The sequence below is a fragment of the Procambarus clarkii genome, chromosome 93 (genome assembly GCF_040958095.1).
Source record: "Procambarus clarkii isolate CNS0578487 chromosome 93, FALCON_Pclarkii_2.0, whole genome shotgun sequence".
Classification (NCBI taxonomy): Eukaryota; Metazoa; Arthropoda; class Malacostraca; order Decapoda; family Cambaridae; genus Procambarus; species Procambarus clarkii.
This window is the reverse complement of record NC_091242.1, coordinates 438,521-452,500: the sequence shown is the minus strand read 5'-3', so window position 1 is coordinate 452,500 and position 13,980 is coordinate 438,521. Positions and strand designations below refer to the sequence as shown.

The window sequence follows — 13,980 nt, the reverse complement described above, 5'->3', positions numbered from 1 at the left end:
GGGAAGCCGATGGTGTTCGATGATTTTAGGTTTTTATCGGTCCATCTTGTAAACGGCGAAGTGATAATAGCAAACCTATAATTGGTGAGGATTGAGAAAAGCAGCACTGGGTGTCTGGTGTTGTGTGTGGGGGAGAATAGGCGAGTATGTTCATCTTCAAGAGGAAACTAGATTGTTTCCTCCAAGGAGTGCCGGACCAACCGGGCTGTGGTGGGATGTAACTGAAGATAACCTAACCAACATGTACCTGTGGGTTGGACGGTTCGTCTCGGGTACGTTTTTGTGACTGTCTTAATTACTGAAGATCTCAGGGTCTGTGACGTAATTCTGCTTGGAAACTAGATTTTCAGCATTGAAACCGATTTAGATTCTGTCAGGGAAGGCGAAGTAGAGATAAAAAGATGGAACGAACACACACACAGACACTTACACACACACACACACACACACACACACACACACACACACACACACACACACACACACACACACACACACACACACACACACAGGGTAACATCGTTAGTAAATGGGACCCAAAATGTGGACTTCATCAAGGGCCGCCAGCACACCACCACCATGTGTGTGCGTGTGTTTCATCAGCACAAGAACCCGCCACCTACGTGCGCTCGATTTGCATCACCGCATGCACATTATCAGCACAACACGTGCTCTCTACTATCAGCGCCATGTAATCACCATTAGCATCATATGCGCTCCACTATCACTACGACCAACATGTCCACTACACCATATTTTGCTCCGTGGGGGTGAGGAAATTGATCATCTCGCTCAGGCATGTTCATTACTTTTGAACAACCTGCCCAAGTGATTGATTGATTGATAAAGATTAAGCCACCCAAGAGGTGGCACGGGCATGAATAGCCCGCAAGTGGTGGCCCTTTTGAGCCATTACCAGTATCAAGAGCTGATACTGGAGATCTGTGGAGGTGTGACTGCACCCTGCGTGACGGGAGATGTCTCCCGTGCTGCCCAAGTGTTATACACATATACCAGCCGCGGTTGACCTCTTGGCCCAGATGTTGGGTGCCTTAGGGAATATTGAGTTTTCATCTTGCTCGGGAGGATCACTCCCGCCTCTATATAATGAGGTTGTGTGCTCCTCATGCTTACGGGCTATTCATGCCCGTGCCACCTCTTGGGTGGCTTAATCTTTAACAATCAATCAATCTTCATGCTCCACGCATCGCTCCTGTGCCAGGTAAGTTCACTACGGGCTACAAGCCCATGCTACTTGCCCCGCTCCTGTGCCAGGTAAGTTACGGGCTCACCATAGCCCGTGCTACTTGGAACTTGTTCCGAGTAGCTGAATCTATAACAGCAACAACTTCATGCTCCAGTCACCTTAACATGCCGTTTTGTTGCTTTTCTTCGAGGAGGCTTTTGGGACTTTGGTTTACCGTTTTGTTCACATTTTCGTTTTTCAGGGACCTTCCGATACCGTTGTTACAAGAGGTACCATCACTTACCAGTGTTCTGAAGGACCTTGTTAGATTAGCGTATCTTTAGCCACGCCCCCCCCCCAGCCCCGGACCCACGAGGTAACTCGTAGCCTCGTCCACTGAAAGTAGCTTGCCTCTCACAAAATTCATACAGCAAAAGAACAAAGTCATTAATCTATTAAAATGACGTTAACTAGCAAATAAGCGGGTTAAGTGCAAAACACGACAAAGGTGGCATGTTTATGAAGAGGGATGGTGGGCGAGCAGCAGTCATTAGTAATGGGTAACGTACTGACCCATGGTTACTGCAATAGGCAGTAACCATGGGTCAGACATCACCATAGGTACAAGGTAATGCATGTATTGAGATATGGGGGACTATACATGTTGGTTAACTAAATATGTTTACTACAGTGGAGACTTGTCCATGTATAGATTTTTTAACGTGTTTGCAGCACCCGCCTTACTTCCAACCCAGACGGCAGGCAGCCCTTTACCTTTCGTCCAACCCAGACGGCAGCCCTTGAACAGGGACTCTAGTCTGGTCTATGTCTCTTTAAACAAAAGTGTTCCAGAAAATTAAAGGGCTGTGCCACAAGACAACCCCCAGAGCCGAGAGGTATGTACTTAGAGACAAGACAACACGAAATATGAAATGAAATATGACAACACGGTATGAAATATGGGTTTTGAAGTAAACCCATATGAAACATGCTCGGGGAAATACTAGGCAGACAATGACGAACTCTTTGACATGGGGGATAAAATCAACAAGAGGAAACTAGTGGAAATGTTGTACCTGGCTGAGCCACAAAGTGAAGTAGATTTTAAGATTAGTCTATATACAACTTTAAATGTAGATATGATGACAAAAAGCTTGCGAGCCTATGTTGACCAGACCACACACGAGAAGGTGAAGGGACGACGACGTTTCGGTCCGTCCTGGACCATTCTCAAGTCGATTGCCTTGATTTGGGAGCCTATATACCTGTCGAAGGTAGAGAGGTGGGGCTTAACAGCTGAAGGTCAGCCCTGTGGGGAGACAATTAGGAGTGAGCACAGGTAGGATGTCTGTGATGAGCCATTAAAACTGTTGGGAGTTGGTGAATGATTAAAGATGCTCCAAAAATTACTCGTAGATCAGCTCTTGTGGATTGATTGATAAAGATTAAGCCACCCAAGAGGTGGCACGGGCATGAATAGCCCGTAACTCTTGTGGAGATTACTCGTCTTATGTGAGTGATCACCTGTACACGAGGCTTGCAGGGTTATTAATGAAAATGTAAATAAATATTTCTCTAATATTACTGTTGTTGCATATTATGAAACTTCCAGGGGTTTTTGTTTTGTATAGTTTTGAACCAAGGCAGCATCAAAGAGCCCCCCCCCCCCTCTTGGCGTAATTTAAGCTGGATGTGTTCAATAATCTGTAGTAAAGACTATGGTATTTTTGGTTTGCATATTGGATGTTATGATGGCTTATGTTACCCACGTTACTGCTACTCCCGTGACGCAACATCATACCTGGCGGTGGCTTCAATGGCTTCTTCTTCCCCCCTTTTCCCCCCACTCCCTATACCCACAGTGTCTTAGTGTCTCTTGCAGTGAGACACTGTCTCTTGCAGTAAGACAGTGTCTCTTGCAGTGAGACAGTGTCTCTTGCAGTGACACAGTGTCTCTTGCAGTAAGACACTGTCTTACTGCCTCTAGCAATAAATCCTGTAGTTGGACTGAGCCACAGAGCCTAACTTTCAAGGGGAGAGCTGGACAGTTTTATAATGTTAATGGGCCTTTGGGCTACTTAGACAAACCATCATCGTCACAGACAAGGCAATCACCAGGGAAGGCTGGCCAGGGATCAGACTGCGGGAGTAGAACAATTTGATATCATAAACAGGTAATCATTCCCTAGATACTGGTGTTATCCCCGACGTATTTAAAACCCACAATACGACACGTTTGCGTTAGTGTGGAGTGGTTGTGTTGGAGGGAGAGCCGTCGCTGATGCCAGGGAAGCGCCTCACACCGGCAGCGGCTTTATCGTGAGAAGTGTCAATTTAGATCCATACTTAATGGCAGGTGGAGGAGGTCGAAGCTGTGAATTAATTGGATCGCTGTCTTAAAATTGGAGCTGCTGTGTCATGTTGGTGTACAACCCGAGGCTTCGCTAATGCAGCAGAGACACTGTGTGAACGCTTTGTGTAAGAGGGAGAGGGAAGGAATGGGAGAAGTGGAGAGGGAGGGAGGGAGGGAGAGAAAGAGAGGGAGGGAGGGAGAGAGAGAGAGAGGAAGAGAGAGAGAGGGGAGGAGAGGAGTGTGAAGCTGTATGGGATATAGCACTGGTAAGCGCCTTTGTACTTAGTATTGTATTCCCACACAAGAGTAATTGGGTATTGTGATAAGAGCGTCTGGAGTATTGTGCTGGTATGCAGTGTTATTAATGAGGCTGGAGAAAGGGGGAGGGGGTGTATTGTGCCGTTATGTATGTCGTGTAAGACTTTCCAGCCTTGGTGTCCTCTATATACGCATTAGGCTGGCCTTGTGTGAGTGGAATAGCTTTCCAAATTCTCCTCCACGTCATTTGTTTTAATTGGTTCATGAGGATTGTGGGCATATTAATTTTCAAGCTTGTGTAACTTAAGAAGTCGCCTACTGCAACTTAAGAAGTCGCCTACTGCAACTAAGCTGTTCAACTTGTATGTACTCTTGTGCCTTAGGGTGTCACGTATAATTAAGAGTACAAAATGGCGACCCTGTCGCAAATTATTGTAAAAAGCTCCCTGGTGAAATGCAAGTCGAATATCTTACAATTTATTACTGCATGGTTAAATCATCAATTATAAACGCGCAGTTTGGACCACCCTAAACTTCCTGAAATATTTGCTTTTCCTCGAGATGAAAACTCGTGAAAAAACTAGTTTACCTGCAGGTTTCTTGTGCGAGAGCCATGTGGATGGAAATTTACCCGAATCACCAATGTTAGGGGCATTGCTTTCATACCCAATCTTCAACACGCTTCCGCTACTCATAAGGGGTATAACTGGCCGACCCCCTCACAGTGTTCAAGAGTGAACTTGACAAACGCCTCCAAAGGATACCTGATCAACCAAGCTGTGACTCATACGTCAGGCTGCGAGCAGCCGCGTCCAGCAGCCTAGTTGACCAGTCCAGCAACCAGGAGGCCTGGTCGACGACCGGGCCGCGGGGTCGCAGAGCCCCGGAATCACCTTAAGGTAACCCACATCACATAGGACGACGACGATACCCGAACTGTGGCGTCTCAAGTCATTCAGGAAGCAATGATTATCCGGGGGGCATGACAGCCTACCATTATGAACCCTGAAGAAGCTGATAACGGAGTGCAAGGTGTGAAGAAGCACAGCTATAGACGGTCACAAGGGGAATGCAACAAAGGTCACTCCCGCACTACTACTTGTACACCACGCTGTGGCATGCCCTGAACTTCATGACTTGAAGATGGAGTGTGAAAACTGCATCTATTCCATGTCACGAGCGCTCGCAGTTATTGAGGGCGCTCAGAGCTTGCAGATCAGTCATGTACACAATGCAGACCTGATCTGCAAGTTATACTTTTTCAGAAGGGTCTGCTGAGTCAGCAGACTCTTCAGGATAATTGTCTGTAAAATACAAACACAACTCTGACAACCAGGCTAAAATACTGACAATAAAAAGGTGATCCCAGGAATTACCTAACTGGTAGTTAAGCCCTGGAAACACAAACCGAAATTGTCGCTATTTTCCGCTTGTTACAACTTGTAATAAAGTTGTTACATCTTGGCTTAACGTGTTTATGACGTATTAGAACGTTGTTACAACTTCCTATATTGGTTGTTATAACTGGTTAGGTGTTAAAACTTGTTCGAACGTTGTACCAACGTCGTAGTTTCGGTATGTGTGTGTTTGGCGGGAGGCTACCCAGCATGTGGAGGAAGTTGATGTGGCTAAATATTGTTAACAATATTCTCAAGTATTGAACTGTGATTCCACATCACATCTTTTGATAAGCATTAACCAAGGTAGATATATTCTGTACACTTATCATATCAAACAGTCGATAAGTCTATTAGGTTGTGTAACTTTTAAGCATATTGTGGACCATGAGTATGGCGCGTCTGGGGTGATCCTGGACGTTGGTTCAATCTCGTCCTCCTCCTTCACATATCTTCCTATAAATATATCACTTTGAGATTTAATTGATCGATCTGTTCTCCACAAGCTTAAGGGCTCAGTTGCATACATTAATACAACATTCATCAGTGTTCCTCGAGTCAGTAACAGTTCGTGACATTGTTAACGGGGAAGGGAAGGGCGAGTGGTGAAATGCAGGAACCCTACCCATCCTCGTGTTCATTTAGTATCCTTCCCCTTCCAGTCACCTGGGCTGTAGGAGACTCGAACCGTGGACCCAACGCTTGTGAGGTTCAAGCATACTTCTTCACATATATATTTTGACCTCCAACCATTCCCCCCCCCCCACCCCTTCCCTCTCCTCTCTTACACAGTCAATCCCTCTGGGATTTTTCCTCTGCAATTGCTGCTTTACTACACGCTGCTGCTGCTCTTTCTGCTGCTGCTGCTGCTGCTCTTTCTGCTGCTGCTGCTCTTTCTGCTGCTGCTGCTGCTGCTCTTTCTGCTGCTGCTGCTGCTGCTCTTTCTGCTGCTGCTCTTTCTGCTGCTGCTGCTGCTCTTTCTGCTGCTGCTGCTGCTCTTTCTGCTGCTGCTCTTTCTGCTGCTGCTGCTCTTTCTGCTGCTGCTGCTGCTCTTTCTGCTGCTGCTCTTTCTGCTGCTGCTGCTGCTCTTTCTGCTGCTGCTGCTGCTCTTTCTGCTGCTGCTGCTGCTCTTTCTGCTGCTGCTGCTGCTCTTTCTGCTGCTGCTGCTCTTTCTGCTGCTGCTGCTCTTTCTGCTGCTGCTCTTTCTGCTGCTGCTGCTCTTTCTGCTGCTGCTGCTGCTCTTTCTGCTGCTGCTGCTGCTCTTTCTGCTGCTGCTGCTCTTTCTGCTGCTGCTGCTCTTTCTGCTGCTGCTGCTCTTTCTGCTGTTGCTCTTTCTGCTGCTGCTGCTCTTTCTGCTGCTCTTTCTGCTGCTGCTGCTGCTCTTTCTGCTGCTGCTGCTCTTTCTGCTGCTGCTGCTGCTGCTCTTTCTGCCGCTGCTGCTCTTTCTGCCGCTGCTCTTTCTGCCGCTGCATTTACAGCTGTTATGAACATAATTTTACAGCGCCCACTGCTGCTATTGGGCCTGCTAATAGCATCATTATTTGGCGGCGTCTATCTTGTGGTTGTTTCAAGCCTTACCCAAGTCTTATGGAAGACAACGTTAATGTGGAAATTCCGATTTACATATTAAGTGAACAAGAATCATCGGTAAAATTGTAGGTTTCTTAGGGCAATATGGATGGTCGGGCCGCAGTCTCTGGCGTGAATAATGCCGTGTTGGTATTGCTTGTGAAGAAGTGTGTTAGCAGTAAAATACGTCGTATTAATAAAAACCCGAGTTTTCGCACCTTTATCTTTACCAGTATTTAGGTTCATAGCTGTCATAAATAAGACTGAGAGAGAACGAAGGTAAAGATGGAAGAGGAGGAGAAGCGGGGGAGGAAGATAACGAGGAGGAAGAGAGAGATATCAGTGGAGGAGAGACGAGGAGAGAGGTGGAGGACTGAGACGAGGAGGTTCAGCCGTCTTCCCGTGTATTATATGCAATACTGAAGCTGACGAAGCAGATTTCATCTTTGTTAAATAATGGAGGTGTTTTCTCCGTGCTGGGATGGCGGGCTGGATGGCCCAGTTAATTAATGGTGGGCTCCTGCCGCCATGATCCTGCTACTGATGATAGTGATGGCGGTATTGGTCATGGGGGGGAGGGTGGTTGTGAGGGGGGGGGGTAGTAGTGTGGCTGGTAGCTGTGTGGCTGGTAGTTGGCAGCGATGGCGTGTCGCAGGGGTTGGCTTGCTTATTATTGGGGTAGTGATTGTACTCGTTCCTAAATGTGGCTGTAGACTGAGAGAGCTTGCGTGTGCTTATATGTGCACTGTATGTGTGTATGTATGGATGTATGTATATGCTTATATAACATATATGGATAAGAAGGGGGATTAGATTGAGTAGTCCTGGCGGTGTGAGGGAGAGTAGCATAGAGGGAAGGGGGAGGTAGGAGGGGAGAGTGCGTGCATGTGTATAAAGAATATGAGAGTGAGAGGGAAAGTGTGTGAATGACAGACCAGTAAATGAAGTTGCTGCACGAATATGAGTTTATTATAGGGACTGTGTGTGTGTAGAGGATGTGGGGGTGGTGACTGAAGGTGACCAAATAATAGTAATCAAGAGATGCAATGTGCGGGAGTGAATGAATGTTTGTGTGGGGGCAGATCTTGGCACAGGCTCATGGTGTTCGAGAGAGAGAGGGAGAGTGAGAGGGGGAGGGAGAGAGAGAGAGAGGGAGAGAGAGAGAGAGGGAGAGGGAGAGGGAGAGGGAGAGGGAGAGAGAGAGGGAGAGAGAGAGGGAGAGAGAGAGGGAGAGAGAGAGGGAGAGAGAGAGGGAGAGAGAGAGGGAGAGAGAGAGGGAGAGAGAGAGGGAGAGGGAGAGGGAGAGAGAGAGAGAGAGAGAGAGAGAGAGAGAGAGAGGAGAGAGAGAAGAGAGAGAAGGGGGAGAAAAGGGGGAGAGAGGGGGGGAGAGAGAGAGAGGGAGAGAGGGAGAGGGAGAGGGAGAGAGGGAGAGGGAGAGGGAGAGAGGGAGAGGGAGAGAGGGAGAGAGAGAGAGGGAGAGAGAGAGAGGGAGAGAGAGAGAGGGAGAGAGAGAGAGGGAGAGAGAGAGAGGGAGAGAGAGAGAGAGAGAGAGAGAGAGAGAGAGAGAGAGAGAGAGAGAGAGAGAGAGAGAGAGAGAGAGAGAGAGAGAGAGAGAGAGAGAGAGAGAGATGGAGATGGAGAAGGGGGGAGGGAGAGGTTAGAGACCGGGCCACGGAGACGTTGCTCCCCGGAACCACAACAGATAGCATCTAGCCGGCTCAGTAGACCAGCAGCTGTAAACAAAAATACATCAATTAACACACAACTTACAATTTGCCCATCAACATAGCGTACAAATTGAAAATCAATACAATAATTTAGTTGATGACTTGGACCAAATATATCATTTAGAATTTTTAGAAATTTGCAATCTGAGTTCAAAGAAACATACAGCATAAATATATATGCTAAAGTGAGGTTAGTGTTGGTGTGTGTTTGGGGGGGGGGGGGAGGCTTGCACAAGCAAGCGTGCAAGTGATCATAGTGGTTTAAAGCACTGTGGACTCAGGCTGATACTCACCTAATTGTGCTTGCGAGGGTTGAGCTCTGGCTCTTTGGTAACCTTGGTGTCACCCTTAGGAGGCTAGAAATAGCCTAAGCTACTCTATAGTTTTGAGATGTATCTTATTGTCTCAATAAGCGTACTTGGTGTCAGCCATATAGAGGACCAACAGGAGGTAGTAGAGTAGTGTCCTCTAACGGCAGAGACTGGTGATAAGGCTGATAACGTAGTCGTAGAGACGAAACGCGTCCATGAGGTGTTGGCTCCTGTCATCATACTTCCCAGGGGCCAGATTCACGAAGCGGTTACGCAAGCACTTACGAATCTGTACATCTTTTCTCAATCTTTGGCGGCTTTGTTTACAATTATTAAACAGTTAATGAGCTCTGAAGCACCAGGAGGCTGTTTATAACAATAACAACAGTTTATTAGGAAGTTTTCATGCTTGTAAACTGTTTAATAAATGTAACCAAAGCCGTCAAAGATTGAGGAAAGATGTACACGTTCGTAAGTGCTTGCGTAACTGCTTCGTGAATCTGGCCCCAGGTTTCCTCTTTGACACCTTGATGAAGCTGGTCGGAGCCAAGCGGACAGCACGCTGGACTTTTGATCTTGTGGTCCTGGGTTCGATCCCAGGCGCCGGCGAGAAACAATGGGCAGAGTTTCTTTCACCCTATGCCCCTGTTACCTAGCAGTAAAATAGGTACCTGGGTGTTAGTCAGCTGTCACGGGCTGCTTCCTGGGGGTGGAGGCCTGGTCGAGGACCGGGCCGCGGGGACACTAAAACCCCTTAATCATCTCAAGATAACCAAGAACCAGGCTGATTGTTGATCCTGTTATCTCCCAGTCAGGTTACTGAAAATGTCTAATTTTGTATGATAGCGCCACGTACAATACCAAGAATTGATAAATCCCCAGAATTAGATAAGTGTAGTGTAATAGTCTGAGTAGAATAAATAACCCAACCCACAAATATAAGAAAAGCAAATTACTTGTAATTGTCTTTATATGCCTGGGTTGTGTTATTAGTTTCATCTACGTTATTGTGACTTATTCTCCGTATAGAATTAGTGAAGCTCTACACAACACTTGAATATTAAGTTTGGCAGTAAATGGTTATTGGGTGATATGAGTGACGTGTGTAATACATTTTTACCAAGATAGAGATAAAGCTCTCGTCACCCTCACATGTAAAACACATTTCAAAAGAGTATTGATAAAGTGATGGAAAGCAAATATTGACAAGTATCGATATGCGCTAATAAGGTGGAGTAGAGAAGGGAGTTGGTGAGAGGCATCGGTATGTGGTAGTGGAGGGGACGTACACGTGGTGGTGGTAGGCTTGTAGTGGTGGAGGGGACGTGGTGGTGGTGGAGGGGACGTACACGTGGTGGTGGTAGGCTTGTAGTGGTGGAGGGGACGTGGTGGTGGTGGTGGTAGGCTTGTAGTGGTGGAGGGGACGTGGTGGTGGTGGTGGGGGTGGTGGTGGTGGGGGTGGTGGTGGTGGGGGTGGTGGTGGTAGGCTTGTAGTGGTGGAGGGGACGTGGTGGTGGTGGAGGGGACGTGTACGTGGGTGGTGGTATGTTGTTGTTAAAGATTCGCTACTCAGAACAATAAGTTCCAGTAGCACGGGCTATGGAGAGCCCGTAACCAACGTGGTGGTAGTGCTTGGGGAAGGGGGGGGGGGCTTGTATACACCAGCCAGGACAAGGAGGCTCCCAAAACATTAGTGAGTGATTATGAAGAGTGAGTGCCTGAGGGTGTTGGTCCTGGGAACGGGGGTTAAGAGGGTTTACCAATAGCACTGAATGATGCTTGAGGACGACATAATGTTTGTGTACTTCATTAGTACTTGAGGTGGTTCCAAGGATCAGTGTCCCTGTGACCCCGGTCTCTGACCAGGCCTGGTTGGCGTTCTATAGTTTTCTCTTTAATTCCTTATTAGTAGTTACACATAAGTCTGTGGTCGCATTCACCAGTGGTATAGATGCAACCGAAGGTCCGTTTTGGTGTAAATGGGGCGTGGGAGTTGTAGGGGGCGGTTGGCAAGGGGGTATACTGGGGGGGGGGTAGGGGCAGGTGGTGTAAGTAGGTGCTTTAGAGTTGTAAAGCTGATTTAAATTGTGTGTGTGGTAACTCTGTGTTCGTATTGATGTGGGTCCTGTCTGTCTTGCGTGAGGTTGTGTGGTGGTCTGTTTGGGTCCTGTTTACTTCGTGTTTACGTCTTTGACTCCTTGGTTAACGTAGCGGGATTGGTGCTTTTTGGTTCTTGTTTGTACAGTACTGTAATGTATGTGTGTGTGTGGTTTTTATTTTTATCACAGGTCGTTTGCGGGTTTTTGAGTGCCCACGAGAGTTTGCTTCTAATTGCACGCGAGTCTGCTTCTAATTGCACGCGAATCTGCTTCTAATTGCACGCGAGTCTGCTTCTAATTGTTACCGCAGAATTGTGCTCGCAGGAGTCGAGCTTCACCTTGTAGTCCAGCCTTTTATAACAATAAATTCGTGCATGTGTACTCAGCTGAGTTGTACTTGTAGTTGGTGAGGTTCCCCTGCCTCACACAAGTGTTAGGTGCTGTAGTTCCTGTCTACTTCCGAAACTACTGTATTTATAGACAAATACAGTAAGTCTTTGTTTTCTTTACCTCTATTGTATTTTATTTGCTCACTGTTATAGATAACATTTAACAACGGTTTATTTTGTGGACTCTGCAGGAATAGTTGTGCTTTTTGCAAGATTTGTTTTACTAGTTTACTGTGTTTACACATCCTGAGATCACCCGAGGCATGTGTCAAGGAGGAAATGTGTATGTTTATCTCTCAGAATGTTCGGTAATACGTTTATTGCTTGTGATGTGTGTCTATGTATGTATTAACACGATGTACTGAACGGGGTGAGAATAGCTTGAGCTACCCTTTGTGTGTAGTTTACCTCAATAAACTTATTTCAATTTCAACCCGAGGCATAGTTGTCTTAAGCCCCAAGTATAAAACGAAGTATGGGTTAGTAAATGAACAAATCCACAAGGGCCGTGACGAGGATTCGAACCTGCGTCCAGGAGCATCCCACACACTGCCTTAATCGACTGAGCTACGACAGGGTTAAAAGGGTTGAAACCGAAGTTCTACTGAACTTACTGGATCCCGTAGCCTCTCCGAGGCACAAACCCATACACTACTAACCCAGTGTATGGGTTAGTAGTAAAGATAATAAGGCCTATACCTACAATATTACCTAATAAGTAGGTATAGGTCTAAGGTTTTGGTATCAGTATAGCCGGAGTTTAATGTGCACAAAATGTAAAACTTCTTGTGGTAGAAAGATGTTGATATTTGTGGGCGTCGAGGTGTGTTGAGGGAGGCAGATGGTCCAGGAATTTATGCGCTTATCTGATTTCAGTTGAGCGAGGCGTGATGGGTAAGGGTAAATATAGATCAGGTGTCAGTGAAGCGTAGACGAGATTTACACTTGTATCCCGCGACATTATTAAAGCAGTTAATGAGAAGCATCATTGAGGGTGCTCAAGTTATGGGTAATGTTTTATCAGTGTCATACCGGCAGCTCTGTGGAAGATGTGGCGGTGTTGGTATAGATTCAGCTACTCGGAACAAGTTCCAAGTAGCGCGGGTTATGGTGAGTCCGTAACTTACCTGGCACAGGAGCGGGGCAAGTAGCACCGGGTATGGTGAGCCCGTAACTTATCTGGCACAGGAGCGGGGCAAGTAGCACCGGGTATGGTGAGTCCGTAACTTACCTGGCACAGGAGAGGGGCAAGCAGCGCCGGGTATGGTGAGTCCGTAACTTACCTGGCACAGGAGAGGGGCAAGCAGCGCCGGGTATGGTGAGTCCGTAACTTACCTGGCACAGGAGAGGGGCAAGCAGCACCGGGTATGGTGAGTCCGTAACTTACCTGGTACAGGAGCGGTGCAAGCAGCGCCGGGTATGGTGAGTCCGTAACTTACCTGGCACAGGAGCGGTGCAAGCAGCGCCGGGTATGGTGAGTCCGTAACTTACCTGGCACAGGAGAGGGGCAAGCAGCACCGGGTATGGTGAGTCCGTAACTTACCTGGCACAGGAGAGGGGCAAGCAGCACCGGGTATGGTGAGTCCGTAACTTACCTGGCACAGGAGAGGGGCAAGCAGCACCGGGTATGGTGAGTCCGTAACTTACCTGGCACAGGAGAGGGGCAAGCAGCGCCGGGTATGGTGAGTCCGTAACTTACCTGGCACAGGAGAGGGGCAAGCAGCGCCGGGTATGGTGAGTCCGTAACTTACCTGGCACAGGAGAGGGGCAAGCAGCGCCGGGTATGGTGAGTCCGTAACTTACCTGGCACAGGAGAGGGGCAAGCAGCGCCGGGTATGGTGAGTCCGTAACTTACCTGGTACAGGAGCGGGGCAAGTAGCACCGGGTATGGTGAGTCCGTAACTTACCTGGCACAGGAGAGGGGCAAGCAGCACCGGGTATGGTGAGTCCGTAACTTACCTGGCACAGGAGAGGGGCAAGCAGCGCCGGGTATGGTGAGTCCGTAACTTACCTGGCACAGGAGAGGGGCAAGCAGCGCCGGGTATGGTGAGTCCGTAACTTACCTGGCACAGGAGCGGGGCAAGCAGCGCCGGGTATGGTGAGTCCGTAACTTACCTGGTACAGGAGCGGGGCAAGTAGCACGGGCTATGGTGAGCCCGTAACTTACCTGGCACAGGAGCGGGGCAAGCAGCACGGACTATGGTGAGCCCGTAGTGGACTTACCTGGCAGAGGAGCGGTGCTGTGAGATGTAGTGGATGTGCTTCTAATAAACGTAAACAACCTTCTCTCGCTCTTAGAGCAGTGAAGGAGGCCAGTGACTGGCCTAGTATGACGCAAGCCCAACGAAATTCTTGGAAGACAAAGACAAGGGCATTACGTACTGTGACTCAAGAGTGCACTCCCGGTATTGAAGGTACATAGTAGTAACGCCTAGAAAATAATCAGTGATATTCGGATGAATGTTTTAGCTGCTAAAGCAAATAGATTTGACATTAAATTCCCTTGGGTACTATAACATGTTGGCATCTCAAAGCATGATGCTGTTGACATGCTTGCAAAGACAGTTTGTTGTAGACAATTAGAATAAATTATTACAGGTGTTTCATTAGCAAAGAGACAATCCCCTTCTAGCAATCCAACCCCCCCCCCCCTCCCTCCTCTCACCTCACCGCTGCCTATCCCTACAGCTC

At 47.8% G+C, this 13,980-nt stretch overlaps 2 protein-coding genes across 6 annotated transcripts in view; one reads left to right on the top strand and one right to left on the bottom strand.

Moving 5' to 3' along the window:
- The window catches only part of LOC138359786 (golgin subfamily A member 6-like protein 7), a 17,745-nt gene extending 11,079 nt beyond the window's left edge, over nucleotides 1-6,666 (bottom strand). Inside the window, exon 1 of the mRNA XM_069319488.1 lies at nucleotides 5,983-6,666. Coding sequence (XP_069175589.1) covers nucleotides 5,983-6,666 — 684 coding nt within the window. The remainder of the gene's footprint in view (nucleotides 1-5,982) is intronic.
- The window catches only part of p120ctn (adherens junction protein p120), a 153,597-nt gene that overhangs the window by 37,248 nt on the left and 102,369 nt on the right, over nucleotides 1-13,980 (top strand). The window lies entirely within an intron of this gene.